Source organism: Caretta caretta, chromosome 8, assembly GCF_965140235.1.
Source record: "Caretta caretta isolate rCarCar2 chromosome 8, rCarCar1.hap1, whole genome shotgun sequence".
NCBI lineage: Eukaryota > Metazoa > Chordata > Testudines > Cheloniidae > Caretta > Caretta caretta.
Window position 1 is genome coordinate 42,209,917 of NC_134213.1, and position 19,097 is coordinate 42,229,013.

Below are 19,097 nucleotides of genomic sequence, written 5' to 3' on the forward strand. Positions count from 1 at the left end.
TCCAGATTTCCAATCGGATGACTAACATCATAGGTAGCCAGTATAGACCAAAGGCCAAAGATAGGCCACAGGGTCTATCTGTTGCTACCCTAACCTTCAATACAGGGCTCTCTCTTTGGATCAAGATAGACCATGGCAAATCCAACACATCTCCTTGTCAAAGATAAAGATGCTTACAAATTGGGGTGAAATCCACTGGCTCCTGGCAAGTTGCAAAACACTCCTGAATTTGGGCAAAATTTGGGCTGTCCCCAACTTTCAACTGATTGGTGCAACTGCAGAATTAGCACTGGCCAAGACTTTGGGCTTTGGACATAATAGCCTTTCACACACCTTTCTTCTTCAAAGTCCCCATGGGAGTGCTGTGGAGTTGTATGAAAACTCCAAATCCTGTTTGAATGTGAGCATGCAAGTCACATGACTTTTCTCACACTGTCATGACATTGAGAGTCTCTTTTTTTTTCTTTGCTATGTTGTTTGGACTGTAATGATCTAAACAGCACTAACTTGTTTTTTGGTGTATTTGTGCCCAACCAGACACTGGGCACTCTGTTCTCTTCCTCTTTGTTCTTCTTGGACAGAAGAGCAGGATTCTATATAATTTTTTTGCAAGAGATTTGCATCTGGTAGAGACTTCATAGAAGAGGTGTGTTTTACACCTTGATCTGAACATCAGGTTTGGACATAATCTGTTCTCTTCTGGCAAGTAGTTCCTTAGCCAGGGTCCCACTTGTATTCTCTGTGGCTGATAGATAGAGCCAGGGTCTGTCCAGCTGCATCAGCACTGTGTAATGTAGCTTTCCTGGAGAATCGTGGAAGGTAATTCCTCTCTGAGTTAGCTAGATTCCAATCCATTGTACTTCTAGATTAGAGTCAAGATTTAGAACTCAGCTGTGACGTAATGGAATTTGTACAGATCACATGTGAGATGTCTGCACTGGCTTCAGTTGCTGATTAGGGGTGGTTGTAACATAAACTGGCACGGGCACTGCCTGTTGTATATCTGCTCAGGGTACTGAAAGAGGTGTTTGCTGTAACCTTTCAATCCAGCATCTTTCATCAGCACTGAGGACAACTGAGGAAGCACATACTGTTGTGGGCAATGTACAAGGAAAGATGGGATTTTGCTTTACTTTTATGCTGATTTGTATGATTATTGTATGATTATTTGCAATGGGGCTGCTAAATATTTCTAAATATTTATCCAGCAGTCCTAGAACGATCAGATAGGGGTCTCCTCTCATTTTATTATTCAAAATCAATAAAGGGTACTATTGACAACTGGTCTGTGCCTGAGGCTCCTAGGATGCTACAATAATACCGACAAAAATAAAACCAAATTAAAGTGTGAATGTTTCATCAACCTTGAAATTCTTTAGCAAAAAGATAACTAGGATTCACTGAGTTAAATCTGCTAATCAATTACTTATGTCCTCCAAGAAGCAGCTCAGGTATTCAGTAAATAATATTCAGTTTTATAACTTTCCAGGAACAATTCCTTTTGAAAATAAAAATAAAAATCAAGGGCATGAGATTCAAGCACTAGTGTTTAAAAACAATCTTCAGATTATGACACAAACACTGCCAGGAAGTTTAGACCTAACACTGAGCTTATAATGAAGTCATTCCCAGGAGACATATTCTGTGTTGATTTTCACAATAGCCTTTACTGTGGAGTTGTTGGCCTTTGCTGAGTTTTGTCACTACTTCAGCAATACTTGACTATGGGGTTTTAGTATTTAGTGCCAGAATTGACTGTTGTAGATTGAGAGCCATGGTTATTTTTAAATAGAGTTCTTTATTGAGTTGTTTTTTTTATACTGGCAAGGACAGTAATCTGTTTTTCTTTTTCTTTGTGGTATCTTGCAAAATACTTCACCAATGTAAGATACATCTAAGACTTAGCTTAGAACTCCCTAGGACCACCCTGAAACTCACACCGAACAATTTCACATTTGTTTAAAACAAAAATTAAGTGAATATTGTTATCATGAAATCGAGGGGCTGATAGTGCTTCCTTGAGCATTACCGGTTCTGGGCATCGCGGTCTTCATTTTCCCAATCAGTAAACCCAGCACAGTTCATCAAAAAGAGGGAAGAAAGACTTCCCTTTTCAATTAGATGACAGATTTAACAGGATGACATAAACCAAACAGCATGGGCAGTGAAGGCTCCAGTTCAGTAAAGTACTTAACCACATGCTTAAATCTGACTCAACAAGTTAAATAAACTGAATCACAAATTTAAGGGCTCTACTGAACAGGGGCCTAAGAGTAGTTCCCATCCCCTTCCACATGAGGATCAAGGTGCTTTCTGATGTTGCCATACCTGATAGAGATTTTTTCTGGTTACACAATATGGGCAATGGCTGTGACTTTTGTTAGCAATATGAAATCACCAAACCTTCATAAATAGATTTACCTGGAATGCAAGTGGCACAGAATGGAGAGGCATTTCTACAACTCAGTGCTTCAATACAAATGTAACACATTTTTTCATATTTTCCAGGATCACTTGTTGTTGCCTGCTACCACCCATAATAAGACCAGACGGCCCAAGATGTCTATCGTGTTGCCAGCAATAAACGTCAGTGGTAAGTCCAAACATTGATTTAGGACAAATACTTTTTAAAAGATATGGCTGGATTGGTCATGGAAGCCAAAATGTAATGTAAGTTTCATAAATCAAACTGCTTTCCTGGTGCAGAAGCGATATCATATCTTTACATACTCCTAATGTAGGAATCACATGGCTGCCAAAACAGGGTTCTAAGGTCCCATTATTGGGGGAACAAATGACTATTTGGAGGCCCTGGATGTCACTAGTTAATAAACAAGATTCCAGGATAGACCCCTGGAAAATCTTGGATTTTAAGAGTTTAAAAAAATAGTTTGGCTACCATCTCATTATTTTGTTATGATTTATAATTTATATGAAGGTTGAGGACTCTCCAATCTGCAGCTTTAACACTGGATAACTGTACATATTTTGGCCTTTCTGACAATAATTTGGGGCCCCTGGAAGATAGTTGTAGGGGTGGAGGGGAATGACCCATTTTCATCCCAGTAGTGCCGGGCTTGCCTGCCACAGTAGGCACAGAACCTTTTTCAAAGAAGTTATCTAATACAAGCACACATGTGTTTTTGATCCAGTATCTGAGAACCAAGTTCAGCGGAACCCTCCTCCACTAACCACTTCTGATTCCATGCTTTCTCCTGGTCACAGAACTCAAAATGCTGTCTCTGTGTGGGTCATTGTTCCGGTCTGATAAACACTTTTTAACAGAAAAAAAATCCAGTTTTAGTGTGTTCCATAGTTCTTAGGATAGAATATGTGATCATAAGAGGTTTTATCTGCTACAATCTGCTCCGCGAGTGGTGCAGCTCAGACAAGTGCAATAAAATCTTCCCACCACACTATGACATCCTATATGTGCCACATGTTAGAGAAAGACTATTTTACAAAGGTATAGTGTCAACATTTGGAGTTTGATTCACCCTGCAATACTTGTGTTTCATACCAATGTCACTTCACTGAAATCCGTGGATTAACCTGGCACAAAACAAGAGGAGCACAATGGTGAATCATGCCCTTCATTGGAACCTTTTTTCCAGATCCCTCCACCTGTAACCCATATCTCCAGACTGTACCCCTCTGCTGTAGTTAACTTTAAAGCTGGTCAGAGAAACTTCCTTCAAATCTAACCATATCTGAACTCAGATTGATTTCATCGGAATTTTATTTTAAAAGAAAACCAGAGAAAAGTTCAGACAGTGTAAAAACTGCCTGTTTCAGTGTTCTCAGAACGAAGCATTTTGGTTTTCATTTTGAAATAACTTTTTGTTTCTACATTTTTTTTAATAAAAATTGAAATAAAAACAAAACATTTAATTTTGTTGAAACAAAATACTGTGATGGATCCAAAATAGAATTTTTCTTCATTGAGAATTCAGAAATTCAGTGTTTGTTCCAATTCGGAATACAACCAGATTTGAAATATCGAAATCTCTCACAAAATGAACCTTCCATATGCCACACAGGTCTAGTTAACTCTGTAGAGTCCATTAATGCCTCTAAAAATAGCTTTAAATGGTATAATTTTAAAGTCCAGTATCTCAGTCCTGCTATGATTGGAAGAAAAGGTGGTGTTCCATTAGGAAGCTGGGAATTTCCCTTTCTGATGGTGAAAAGGTCATGTTTCTAGCTCTGTAGGGTCACCAGATATCTCACTGTAACCCTATCTTCTGAAGAACTGAATAATTCCCAACACAGGCTTTGGGCAGGAATAATCTTTTATGGGAATTGCATGCTTGTTATTGTCTCTTAGTCCACTTCCTAACTCACTTTGCCAGTGCACCTCAACCTTACCCACCCCCTCTTTTTCCAGTCCCAGCAGATATGGCTAATGATGTGAGGTTTTGTGCAGAACTGAGAGGTCAGGGGAAGGGTGCTCAGTCTTGGTTTAACTGAGCTGATAGTACCGTGGATCAGGATTGAAAGACATTGGCAGAGCAGTACGAGGGCCTACAGTATGAATAGCAAGGGCTGCTTGAGATGTGAGGGTTAGGAATGGAACAGCCATTGTTTTCTCTTCAGCCTTTGCATAGAATCAATCATAGAGTTGCAGGACTGGAAGGGACCTTGAGAGGTCATCTAGACCAGTCCCCTGCACTCATAGCAGGACTAAGTAATATCTAAATATCTAGGCGTTCATCTAGCCTGCTCTTAAAACTCTCCAATGATGGAGATTCCAAACCTTCCCTAGACAATTTACTCCAGTGCTTAACCATCCTGTTAGGAAGCTTTCCTAATGTCCAGCCTAAACCACCCTTGCGGAAATTTAAGCCCATTGCTTCTTGTCCTATCGTCTCTTAAGGAGAACCATTTTTCTCCCTCCTCAGTCTTCTCTTCTCCAGACTAAACAAACCCATTTTTTTCAGTCATCCCTCATATGTCATGTTTTCTAGACCTTTATTCATTTTTGTTGCTCTTCTCTGGACTTTCTCCAATTCGTCCACATCTTTCCTGAAATCTTTCCTGAAATGCCCAGAACTGGACACAATACTCCAGCTGAGGCCTAATCAGCGTGGAGTAGAGCGGAAGAATTAGCTCTTGTGTCTCGCTTACAACACTTCTGCTAATACATCCCAGAATGATGTTTGCTTTTTTTGAAACATTGTTGCACTGTTGATGCATATTTAGCTTGTGATCCACTATGACCCCGAGACCGCTTTCTGCAGTAAGGAATTTCTAAGCAGTCATTTTCCATTGGGTATGTGTGCAATTGATTGTTCCTTCCTAAGTGGAGTACTTTGCATTTGTCCTTATTGAATTCCATCCTATTTACTTCAGACCCTTGCTCCAGTTTGTCCATACTAGCAACACTATAGCACAGCTTTTAGAAGTGGAAGTGAAGAATCACTTATGCAGTTGAAATTGAAAATGGATTTAAGAAAGTGCATTGAAATACTCCATGGGCTGTGCCTTCACCTCCCCCATCAAACCCAGCCTTCGTGTCTTTAACTTTAAGCCCCTTCACAATTTAGTCCCACCCTACCCAGCTGATGTTGGCTTGCTCTGCACACAGCAATTTGCACAAGTTTAAGTAAAATAATTTCTTAAAACCCATTTAATTTAAAGCAGTGCAGCCCCCTTTGTGGACGCTCTTATATTGCGTTTACAACTGGTTTTAGCTGGCATGGGTAATTATAGTGACCTATAATATCATCAGCTGCTGCCTTCGCTTGTCCCAGTGCTCCAAGCCTTTACTTCCCACCAATCAGCTTCTTCCTTATGCATCTCCACTCTTTCTACCATTATGCATGGAAAAATCTGCCTGCTCTAAGCCATACAGCTACTGCCAGACCCTTCTTCAATCTCACCTCTGCCATAAGGCCATTCAACAATAGCCAGACCCTTCTTCAGGTTCACACCAGGTGCTCACCACAACCAGGCAGGTGATCTGTGACTGACCCTTTTCCTACCCTCTTGTATTTATGAACTCCGATTCTTTTACTAATCCCCTCCCACCTCTGCTGCCACCATTCTTGCCACTCCTCACCCCTCATCTGCTCCCAGCTGAAAAACAAACAACAAACCCATAATTCACAACACTAGGCCAATTCCACACCACATGGATTTGATGGCATCTGACATCCCATTCCCTCCCCTCCCCTCCTTCAAGTGTGTGTGTTGTTCAGGCTGTACGTCCTCCGGAGCAAGGATTGTCTCTTATCTGTGCTATGTATAGCACCCAGCACCCTGGAGCCCTTGGGCACTAGCATGTTTAATAATAATACACTGGACTTAGATCAGCTCTCTGGGGATAACAACCCAATTTTGCATAAAATGCACAGGCTCATTAATGACTATCAGTGATCAGGAGACTCATTTTGAGTCGCACCCAAAAGACTGAACAGATACAACGTGAACATGTACAGTAGTTAATTCCCAAAGGGAGGAAGCTGTATGCCAAGCGAAGACACACATGGTACACAGGTTCTCTGTAGTAGCCGTCTGAACAGGAATACACTCTGTACCCCAGAAAAGGTTAGTTAAACTTTCCATCAGATAATCTATACAAAATCATGCCTTATTATGCACTTTACAGTGCACATGAACCATAAACCCAAATGTTTTTGTTACATTTAAGCACACTGAAAACATTGTCAGATGCAGAATTTCCATAAACTGAATGTATTAGCTTCAAGCTTCCAAAATTTTTGCTGGTTCTGTTTTCCCATGCAGTTTGGTAAGACAAATGTGGTAATATATAGTCAACCGTATTGCAGAGGAGACATTTTCATTAGATGTTTCATAATTATTTTTTGCACTTATCTGCCTGAAAATTCATATTTGTGTCCATATTACAAGAATCCTTCCCTGGCTGAGCTGGATTATCACACACACACACATAATTTCATCATCTGGAGACTAAGTTATATTTCTGATGATTTGGAAAGTATTTGAAAATGTTACTCAATCTGATCACAATATGAGCAGTTTTTAAAAGAAACTGGACTGAATAATGCTTTCAAACAATGTGAGAAATAGACTTCAGAATGAGGAAACAGTGTAAAATTGTTGTTTTAAATGGAAACACCAACATTACCTGGGGGTTATCAGAGGCCAAGGGATTTGGGCAGAGACACTGAAACCAATAAGACATAAATGCAGTTTCAGAACAAACATACAGCAAACCCTGCCTTGTGTGTCAGTCAAATTGGCCAGTAGGTGCGGGAAATACCAGAGCATCTGTGAGAGACCCTGGGAGACTCTGCTTCATTTTTAACCTATTAATTCCAGTTCACTTTGGGGGAGATTTTGCCCCTGAGAGCCTTGTGTGGGGGAGGAGCTCCTCCCCTTCACAGTTCTGTCCCTCATTCCTGCAGACACTGCACAGTCTGGCTTGGGGACTGGGCATATCCAGGGGCAGCTGCCAGGAATGTGGAGGTTAGTAGGCAATGGAGCCACGGTAAAGGCTTCTCCAGGTGGCGGCTGCTTCCGAAAGAAGCCACCTTTCAAAGACTTGCCCCAATAGGGAGAGGACAGCGCTTTCTGAGAGGAGTCAGCAGGGCTGGTGGGAGCTGAACATGTGCCCCTCTGGCCCCTGCTCCCACTGTCCATCCTCTTCTCCAGCTACACCCCTGAGGGAGGTGGAGATATCATTGCCATTGAGGTGACTGACAGCCTTCCTCTTGCTGCCATGGCCCTTTTGAGTGCAGATCAGGGGAGTGTGATTGGACCATCCTTCAGTGTTCCCTCTAATTTTTGACAGGCCGTGTGCACAAAAAATTTCTTCTGTGCAAATTTTTGTGCACGTGGCGTTTCGCCGTGTTCACAGTGTTTAGGATCTGTGTGCATGCGTACACGCACACAGCTTAGAGGGAACAGTGCCCTCCTTAATTTTGAAATGATGCCCAGAATACCTTCAATTGCTTCCTTCTACACTGGCCCTGATTCTGAACACAAAAACAATATGCAGTTCAATAGAAAGTGGTTTGGGAGTCTCAGGTAATCTCTTCCCAGGCAGGATTCTCATCCCTTTCTGAATGGCCCCAGGATCTCTCATCTGAATTGCTGATCTCTATTCTTATATTCTGCCCTCATCCTCTTTGTGGGACTCCCAGTGACAGCAGAAGGGTTCATGCAGAGAATAGGTACAAGCTAGAATTAGAGAGAAGAAATGAATGGCCTCTCACTGTGTGGACCTGTGTAGGGTTTTGAGTGGAGGGTAAAGGACAATTGCAAGAGGGAGATTAGAGGTCAGTGTGTTTTGCTGTTTCTGTAAACAAGTTTCAAACTATTGGGAAGTAAAATGGACTTAGAAACTTCTGTATATCAGCCGGTTTGTTTGTTTTTCCCCTTTCACATCATCATTTAGATATTTCACATGTAGGTTCCACAGTTCTTTAAGACACTTGAAGGAGTGAGATGCAAACAATTTCCTCCTTTCCGTCTCATGGAGTTCTTGATGCTGTCATTACAGGTGAATTTAAACCCTTTTTCTCAAACTGTTCCAGTTAGGACTTAGGCCTGGTCTACACTACAGAGTTAGCTTGATGTAACGCAGCTTACATCAACCTAACTCTGTCAGTGTCTACGCTACAATGGTGTTCCCGCTGATGCAAGTTGCCCACTATACTGACTTAATAACTTCACCTCCACAAGAGGCGTAGCAGTTAGGTCAATGTAGTTAGGGCAATGCAGTGTCCATGTAGACTGCTTTACTTATATCACTTGTTGGCTGTCAGCCGGGCACCGGGCTCACAGCTGAAGCCCCACCCAGGGGCTGACAGGTCAAGCTGTAGCTCAGTTTCACAGCAGGGAGGGTACCAGCAGTGAAATTGACATTCCTGTCAGTTTTATGGCTGCTATTATTTCACATTTCGTCTCCGGCTCCTGCTGTCAGCCTGTGGTGGGGGGCCTTACCTGTGAGCCCTGCGTGGCTGTCGGTGCCCCACAATGCCCCACTTCAGTCAGTGCAAATGCTCCTGGTGAGGACACACTCCACTGGCAGAAGGAGGGCAATATGGACACCAACAGCTGATTTAATTGCTGCAGTGACTGTAGGTTGACCTAACTTAAGTCAACCTAATTTTGTAGTGTAGACAAGCCCAAAGTGTCCTTCGTGCTGTGAGTCTCCACAGAGAGTCCAAGGCTTGGATCAGCCATGGAAACTGAGTTACCCTCTATCTCAAAATATGGTTCCTTCAGATCAGGGCTGAAGTACATGGGGAATGCACACAACTGCTAGTGATGTACCTCTTCTCTGGATAAAGAAAGGACTTCTGTCTCCTGGGCTGCCAGTCCAGCATCTTTCACCAATGTTAATCTGATGTTAATCTAATGTTACATCTGATGAAGTGAGCTGTAGCTCACGAAAGCTCATGCTCAAATAAATTGGTTAGTCTCTAAGGTGCCACAAGTACTCCTTTTCTTTTTGCGAATACAGACTAACACGGCTGTTACTCTGAAACCAATGTTAATTACACTCACATGCAGACTTACTTCAAAGTGTGGGTACATCTGCACTGCAAACAAAAAAAATCTTGTGGCAGCAAGTCTCAGAGCCTGGATCAACTAACTCAGGCTCACAGGGCTGATGCTACAAGGCTAAAAATATCAGTGTAGATGTTACCATTTGGGCTGGAGCCAGGGCTCTGAGACCCATCCTCCCTGTCAGGTTTCAGAGCCTTGGTTCAACTTGAGCCCGAAGGTCTACACTGCTATTTTTAGCCTCACAGCATGAGCCCAAGTCAGCTGTCATGGTCTAAGACTCACTGTCATGGGGGTTTGTTTGTTTGTTTGTTTGTTTATTTGCTTGCAGTGTAGTGGTATCCTTTGGTTCTGGGAGGCTAGAGACCCCCATATTAATCATGGCGCATCAACTGTTTGCCCTCATGTTAAGGAGAATGCTACATGCTGAATGTTATTAGTCACCTTGTTATCCAGGAAGATCTATTCTTTACTGGGCTTCATCTTGTAATTTACAGCAGTGTAACCAAGGAAAATCCAGCCATTAGTTGATAAAGTGTTGGACATCCTTTGTGGAGGAAAAGTGCTACACAAACATAAACTGGGGTGTTCAAACCAGTCTAGGGATTTAGCCACAGGTCTTCCATCCAGACTAATGGAAGGTGAATGGCTAAATCCTCTAGACTTCTTGAAAATCTCAGCTGAAAGTCCTTATCCTCATTCTCATTACTGTGTGTGGGAGACAGCTGATCCAGAGGATGGCCAAGCCTAGGTCCTATCACAATGGCGTGTCTTGCTGATCTCTGTCTGAAGGCACCATTTGGCATTCATGTTAGTGAGGTGTATATTGTCGTAGAGATCTTGCTGGGTTTTCCCAGCACTCTGTTGAGGGCTCTCATGTGAAGGGAAGCCAACTATAATTAAAATTTAAACACAAGCTTTTATTTTTAAGCAAATCATGTTTGTTATGGGTATGCAATGAGTATTATTTTAGAAATCTAACTATCCACCAGAGACTAGTTAAGATTTCAGTTGATTTCATTCCTAAAAAACCTTTGTTTGCAGTTCAGAGTCTCACTGGCTGTATGGCAGTGATTCAGAATTGACACACTGGAGGTGCTGTTCTTACAGTTTAAATAAAAACATCTGCTATTAGTCTCCTATTTACCTAACTGCTGTCAAGATTGTATTCATCTTTACATCACAATTATCATCGGCAATGTGCTGGACAGCTAAGCTATTCTTCCTGCTTTGGTGCATGGGTTGTTTCATATTGTGTAAGCTCTCTGTTACCCTTCATGGGGTAAACAGTATTGCTCTTACTAAAAACACTGGCAATTCTCTCCCTAAAAAAAACATACAGTGAGAATTGCTTTGAAGCAACTCATTGCAGTGGATAGTAGTAGAAGTTTGGCCAAAGCAACATTCATTACAACATTTCTCAGTAGTATGAACCACCTCTGACTTTATTACCATATCTTTATCATGTGTGTGAAGTTGAGGGTTTTCATAAGAATGGTGTTTTCTTGCTGTCAACATCAAGTTAATTTCACAGGTAGCTGAGAAGCAATCATGTTTAGTACTGGCTGTGTAAAGACCAGTCAGTGTGCACTGAGGAACTCTCTAGTCCAGGTTGGCAGTGAGAGAGGTGGTGATTAGTTACCCTTTGCTCAATTAAGTTCAGCTGATCCTATTTTGGAGGTTAGCTACTAGAAACAAAACTGGCAGAAAACTCAGGTAGCAAAAAGGCAGGTTTGAAACCCCTCTCAGTGTTAAACTCTGCTGGATGCACACTGCTTCTGGCTCCTGGCATGACGTGTGCTGTTTCTGTTGGGCGTGTGTGTGAGGTTTTGCGCACACTTCCTCAAGCGATGGTCCCTACTGTTTCCACTGAGGGTTTCTCCATGCTTCCGGACCCAGAGATTTTGAAAGTATTAGAGGCCGTTGGGTCACGCATGCGCCCTTGGCTTGCCTCATGGTTTCGTCTGAGGTGATAAAGGGCAGGGCAGACAGACTGTGTCTCCATTTCCTTCTCACCGCCGCATGGTCTGAGTCAGAACTATTAGTGTCCTCTAGAGTGTGAAGCACTTTAAAAATATGTAGTTGTACATAGTTAGCTTTAGAGCATTTTACTGTTTTTACTGTTCATATAATAATTTTAGTAGTTTGCTAGTTTTGGGAGTAGAGTTGGGGCTTTTCGGAGGGGTTGGGGGAGGTGTTCTGTTCTGAACCACACCATCCCTTGCCCCCGCACCCATGTGTGAGTACTGAACTATGCCGAAGACTCTAGGCTTTAAAATCCACACTTCCTGCCCACATTCCTTCTCAGTCAGCAATGAACATCAACTCTGCCTCTGCTGCCTGTCCACATTTCATCCAAGTGCAATATCTATCAATCCTTCCCCAGCCAGACCTGAGGCGGCTGGGTTCTCCACCTCTGGAAGCACTTCATGGAACTTTCATGAGACCTCACTCAGACCCTGGCCAGGCAACCCCTCCCCCGTACATTGACCCGAGGCTGCTAGGAGTGCACCTCCAGCTACAGCAGTACCAGCGCTGGGGCCTAGTCGAGAGGTAAGGAAGTAAGTACATAAGCATGGCAGTAAGTCTTCCACTAAACCTAAGAAAGCAGAGACTCCTTCCATGAGTTCCAATCATAGACAAGGAGCATGCTGTAAAGCGCATAAGCATGATAAGAGTCCACATAAATCGACGGATCTGCCGGTACCACACACACCATCAAGGTTGGCATCCCTCAGATCTACAGAGCCATCTGCGCTGGGGAATACCATTGCTCCCATGACAGTTTTGGGGACTGACAGAGTACCCTTGACTCCAGGGAGGCTGGGAAAAGCACCAGAGCCCCAGGAAGTGTTTGCCCTGGGAGAGCTGAGATCGACATGCCTTCTGGGACCCTTTACTTCGAAGGAGACTGTATCTCAGCACAGGACATGCCACATCTGAGGCACTCCTCACCCCTCACTCTGGCAGTTTACACGCTTCCGCCAGCTCTGACGGTACCAACAATGGAACTGATCTCCAAATTTTCATCTTCGGAGGAATCAGATGAGGGATAGGGACTTTCCATCCCTTCCCGCAACTACAAATACCAACGAGGCCTTCTACATCATGGCAGTATCCTACACTCCAATCACCCCGGAGTCACTGGTTCCCTGCTCCGTGGGGCCCTCCACAACTCCCTCCTGATCCATCATGCTGGCTCTATTGGGGATCCTGGCCCCAGTACCCACCCTTGGAACTTGTCAGTTCTGTTAGGGAGACTTCATCCATTTCACTGTCTCCGGTGCCTTCAAGTAGACATTCAGAACCTATAATGGAAGAGGAGCCACTCAATCTGGTTCCTGTGGTACCACCGGGTCAGGAGAGATTCCCATCATCCTCACGTGATGCAGCGGTGGCTTTGGCATCCCTCCATCCTGTGATGACTACCACCAATTCCAGGATCTCCTGCCTAGAGTAGCAGGAGAGCTGCATGTTCCCCTGGAGGAGATCCAAGACACTCAGCATAAACTGCTGGACATACTTCACTCATCAGTGCCAGATAGATGATACCATCCTTGAACTAGCTAGAACAGTTTGGCATACACCAGCCACATGTACCCGTACCCCAAGGGGGCAGAAAAATGATACTATGTGTGATGGGTTGGATCACAGAAACCCCCTTGGGACTGCCACCTGTTATACCAAGACTACTTCTGCTCCTGTTTTCCTGTCCTGTCAGCTTAGGACTTCAGTGCCCTGCCTGGTGTGAGCCAGATCAGCTAGCCTGCTGCAAACCCAGACCCAGGTCTGAACCACACCCCATAACAGCTGTAGGTTTAATTGAAAGAAACTTAAGAAGTATTCCTGCCTTTAAAACCCAGATGCCCAACTCCCAATGGGGTCCAAACCCTAAATTAATCCGTTTTACCCTGTATAAAGCTTATACAGGGTAATCTCATAAATTTATACAGGGTTAACTCATAAATTGTTCACCCTCTATAACACTGATAGAGAGATATGCACAGCTTTTGCCCCTCTCCCCCAGGTATTAATACAAACTCTGGGTTAATTAATAAGTAAAAAGTGATTTTATTAAATACAGAAAGTAGGATTTACGTGGTTCCAAATAGTAACAGACAGAACAAAGTGAATTACCAAGCAAAATATAATAAAACACGCAAGTCTAAGTCTAGTACAGTAATAAAACAGAATACAGATAAAAACCTCACCAGTTCCAGTAAGTTTTCTTTTACAGACTAGTCTCCTTCTAGTCTGGGTCCAGCAATCACTCACACCCCCTCTAGTTACTGTCCTTTGTTCCAGTTTCTTTCAGGTATCCTTTGGGGGTGAAGAGGCTATCTCTTGAGCCAGCTGAAGATAAAATGGAGGGGTCTCCCAGGGGTGTAAATAGACCTTCTCTTGTGGGTGGACACCCCTCTCTCCCCCTGTAGAGACAGGACATGTGACTTGCCCCGCTGACTCCAAAACTCCCTCTTGTAGAACCCCAGCTACAAGAGGGAGTTTTGGAGTCACCGGGGCAAGTCACATGTCCATGCATGACTCAGAACTTACAGGTAGAAGCCGTGGTTCACATGCTACCTTGAACATTCTCAAGTAGACTTCTTATGTGGATTGGAGCCTTCCAAGATCCATTGTCCGTTAAGTTTTTCTTGATCGGGCACTTAACTTCCACATTCCTTTCTCAAGAAGCTGACCAAATGCTTTACTAACGCTACTTAAAATCAAGCAAGTCCACAGCCAATATTCATAACTTCTAATACAAAAATGATACATGCATACAATTAGGAGGAATAGATTCAGTAGATCATAACCTTTACAGAGATATGTTACATGGCATGTGTAGCATAAAAAATATTCCAGCTATGTCATATATACATTCATAAGCATATTTCCATAAAGTCTTATGGGGTGTAACGTCACACATCCATTCCTATCATGTTCTTATCATGTCGGACAACACCACCACTGTTTACTACATCAACAAACAAGGGGCACAAAGTCAACCTCTCTGTGTACTAAGGTGGTCAACATCTGGAATTGATGCATCACCCACCAGATCCTGTTATCTGCAGCCTATCTCTCATGGACTCAGAACGTGATTGCAGATTCTCTCAGCAGACTGTTTGTGATTGATCATGAGTGGGAACTCCACAACTCTGTAGTACATGACATCTTCAACCAATGGAGGACTCTGACCAGGGACCTTTTTGCCTCCCTCACCAGCAACAAATGCAGCACATATTGCTCTGGGGGGATATTGATCCCCACTCTCAAAACAATGCCCTCATACTCAGTTGGTCAGACTAGATCAACTACACCTTCTCCCCTCTGCCACTCCTGCCATGAATACTCCACAAGATCAGACAGGAGAGAGCAATGGTCATCTTGATCTCCCCAGACTGGCCCAGACAATTCTGGTTTCCCAACCTCCTCTGCATGTCAGCCTGTCCCCTAATTCCCATCCCCACTTTCCCTGAGCTACTGACGCAGCATAATGGCAGGATCCCGATCTGCAAATGCTTCGCCTCAGAGTGTGGTATTTGGTTGGGCATCTTCTCTAGAACGGGCGTGTTCATCAGAAGTGCAAAACATCCCCTCCAGCAGCAGGAAAGAGTCCACTAGGCATTCCTACCAGACCAAGTGGAAACATGTCACCTCCTGGGCCCAGAAGAGGTGGAGATTCCCCTCCTCTTGGATTATGTCCGGTCCTTGAAGTCATCAGGTCTCACTGTCATCTCTCTTAAGGAACACCTGGTGACAATTAGTGTCTTTCAACCCCCTCCTCCCCCCATGGAAGGAGGCTCTGTCTTTATGCACCCACTGACTACTAGGTTCTGGAAAGGACTTGTCAGAACCTTCCCACTCGTACAACCCATTGGTCCCCATTGGGACCTCAACCTATTTCTATCAACACTAATGAAACAGACCTTTGAGTCACTGGCTTCGTGCTCTGTATCCCCCCTTTCCATGAAAGTTGTCTTCCTTATGGCTATCACTTGGGCAAGAAAGGTAGGTGAACCTGGGGCCATGATGGCGGACCCTCCTTTTTCACTACTTTCCATAAGGATAATGTCTCCCTGCCCCTGCATCCCAAGATTCTGCCAAAGGTCCTATTCTAGTTTCATCTCAACCAACCCATTCACTTACCTGCTTTGTTTCTGAAGCTGCACACCTTGGAAGAGGAATGATGACTCCAATCCCTTGATGTCTTCTACCTGCAGAGGCCAAGACCAATCAGGAAATCTCCTAGATTGTTTATCACAATAACTGAGAGAGTTAAGGGTCAAGCAGTTTCCACACAGAAAATCTCCAAGTGGATTACACTCTGCTATCAGTTGTCGGGACTGCCTCCACTCCCCAGGGTGAGGGCCTATTCCACGAGAGCCCAGGCTTTGACAATGGCCACCATCCACAATGTGCCACTTTGGGACATATGTAGAGTGGCCATGTGAAGTTTAGTACATATCTTTGCCACACATTACACCTGGGTGCAGGACTCAGCAACAGATACCTCCTTTGGCACAGCTGTCCCTCGCTCAACCATTCCATCCTCATCCTTGCACCCTCCTCCAACTTAGGTAGTCCTTGTTAATCACCCTCAGTGGAATACAATAGGGCCCATCACTTGAAGAAGAAGAGGAGTTTATTGACCTGTAACTGGAGATTCTTTGATACATGTGGTCCCTATCTGTATTCCAATACCTGCCTTCCATCCCCTCTGCTGTGGATCTCTTGGATTTGCGGTGGAGAAGGAATGAGAGATGTAGTCAATCCATCCCACCCATTATCATCTCAGACGCTACAGCTTTCAAAATCTCTGGCTTCAGATGCATGGTGCACATGCATAGACCCTCAGTGGAATACAGACAAGGACTTGCACATCCCGTTACAGGTAAGTAACCTCCTTTTCTTTATGAGTTCTGGTAGCCCAGGTTCTTCTTTGAGTGCTTGCTCATGTCCATTCCATGCTAGGTGTGTGCATGCCACATGCACAGTTGCTGGAGATTTTTCTCTTAGTGGTATCCAAAGGACCGGCTCTGGCGCCCCCTGGAGTCACGCGTATATGCTGTCGTATAAGGGGTGCCACCAGCTCTGCAACCTCTCAATTTCTTCTTTCCACCCGTGACAGTTGCTTGGAACGATTCATCTTGCTCTTACAAGGCTTCTTTCCTAGTGGTTTAGACTTTGTTGTATATTGTATATTTTTTGTAGTCAGTGTATATAGTTCTTTGTTAGTGTATATAGGGTGGATAGTGGTCCCTGCCATCAAGGGACTTTCATCCCAGAGGCTGGGCATGCCCCAGTCCCTGGGCTTCAAGCTGTGTGCCGCCTGCAGCAAGCCCATGCCACTGAGTGATCCGCACTCTAGCTATCTAAAGTGCCTCGGGGAGACTCACATTAAGGAGAAGGGCTAGATCTGCCGGGTCTTCAGACCGCACACTCAGAAAGATAGAGACATTTGTCTGAAGGCCTTACTCATGGTGGCAGCCTTCAGACTGGCCTCGGAGCCGAGCCGCTCCGAATCGGTGCCAAGAACTTTGGTTTCCCTGCGAAGTGCTCCACAAACACTGTGCTCTTCCCGGCACCTTTCTCCATCCCCATGCTGAGGAAGAAGCATAAAAAACAATGCACTGAGAGAGGGCGCTCCCCGGTGCTGAAGAGGAACAAGTGGGGAGTAACTAGCACAGTAAGACCCATGCCAGGCCACTTGTCCTCCCCAGAGCCACTGTTGGCTCCAGCAACTTTGCCTAGAGTGCCAAGTCCAGTCTGGGACACACCCCCGACTCCCGGGAGCAAACAAACTTGGGGCTGGAAGCTGAGAAACTGAAGAAATCTGCGCACAGTTTAGTTGATATCCCAGCTGCAGCGGCTCTCTCCAGAATGGCCCTGCCAGTTAATGAGGCGGTGTTGGGACCTGTCAGGGGGCTATGGAAGACCTCTTCATCTCTGCCCCCTTCCTCAAAAAGGGTGGAGAAGAAGTACAATGTACCAGCCAGTGCGTTTGAGTACCTGTACTCACATCTCCCTCCCCCCGCCCTGAGTCCCTGGTGGAGTCGGTTGCAAACGAGCAGGGCAGACAAGGGCAGTCAATCGCTACCACCAAAAATAAAGAGGCTAAGAGGCTGGACCTGTTCAGATGCAAGGTTTATTCAACAGGCAGCCTCCAGTTACGTATCTCTAACCAGCAGGCTCTGTTGGGGAGGTCTGATTTTAATCATTGGGACTCTGTGGTCAAGTTTAAGGACTCCCTGCTGCAGGAGTCGAGGCAGGAGTTCATGGCCATTCTGGGGGAATGCAAGACAGTGGCCAGGACCTCCCTCCAGGCAGCTCTGGTTCAACAAGGTTCAACAAATCTTGCTAGGTAGAAAAAAGCCTTCCACCAGGGCTACCTTGGCTAAGTGGAAGTGTTTCACTTGTTGGGCCTCTGAACCGAATCTTTCTCCATCTCAGTATTCTCTGCAGTCTATCTTGGACTATTTGCTCCACCTAAAACATCAAGGTCTGGCTCTCTCATCTATTAAGGTTCACTAGGCAGCCATCTCAGCCTTCCACTTTCCAGTGCAGGGCAGATCAGTGTTCTCCCACGAGATGACAGTCAAATTTCTCAAAGGCTTGGAAAGACTGTACCCTCAAGTTCGCTACCCAGTTCCCTCATGGGACTTAAACCTGGTCTTGTCGAAGCTCACGGGGCCTCCCTTCGAGCCGTTAGCATCTTGTTCCTTACTGTTCCTCTCTTGGAAGGTTGCCTTCCTGGTAGCGATCACCTCGGCCAGAAGGGTTTCAGAGATCAAAGCCCTGACATCAGAACTCCCTTATACAGTGTTCTTAAAGGACAAGGTCCAACTGCGCCGCCATCCGGCCTTCCTGCCAAAGGTGATGTCGCAATTCCACAACAACCAGGACATTTTTCTGCCTGTCTTCTTTCTAAAACCTCACAAGACAGCTGAGGAACGTCTGCTCCATATATTAGATGTTAGGTGGGCCCTGGCCTTCTATATCAAGAGGACTATGCCCTTCTGTAAGTCTACGCAACTCTTTCTAGCAGTATCGGAAAGGATGAAAGGACTACCAGTGTCATCCCAAAGAATCTCGTCCTAGATAACCACCTGTATCTGGGCTTGCTGTGAGCAGGAGCAGGTTCCACCTCCAGCCATCATGACTGCTTGCTTCCACGAGAGCTCAGGCTTCGTCAGCAACATTCCTCACGCAAATACCAGTCCAGGACATCTGCATCATCGTCCGTTCATACCTTCACATCCCTTTATGCCATCACCAACAGAAAATGATGATGCCAGTTTCAGAAGAGTGGTATTGCAGTACAGCACATCCATAAACTCTGAGCCCACCTGCATGGAATGGACATGAGTAAGCACTCAAAGAAATAAAAACAGTTACTAACCTTTCATAACTGTTCTTTGAGATGTGTTGCTCATGTCCGTTCCATGACCTGCCCTCCTACCTGTTGGAGTTATCAGCAAGAAGGAACTCAGAGGGCGCGGCACCCCTTATACTGGCACATGTGCACGGAGCTCCAGGGGGTGCGAGGGCCAGTCCTACGGATACCACTAAGGGAAAAATCTCCGGCAACTGTGCAT

General features: G+C 44.7%; 1 protein-coding gene across 6 annotated transcripts in view; it reads left to right on the forward strand.

Moving 5' to 3' along the window:
* Positions 1 to 19,097, forward strand: part of ATF6 (activating transcription factor 6) — a 440,808-nt gene that overhangs the window by 283,582 nt on the left and 138,129 nt on the right. For all 6 annotated transcript variants that reach the window (XM_075131428.1, XM_075131427.1, XM_075131426.1 and 3 more), the window contains one exon: positions 2,509 to 2,593. In XM_075131428.1, the coding sequence (XP_074987529.1) occupies positions 2,509 to 2,593 (85 nt within the window). The remainder of the gene's footprint in view (positions 1 to 2,508; positions 2,594 to 19,097) is intronic.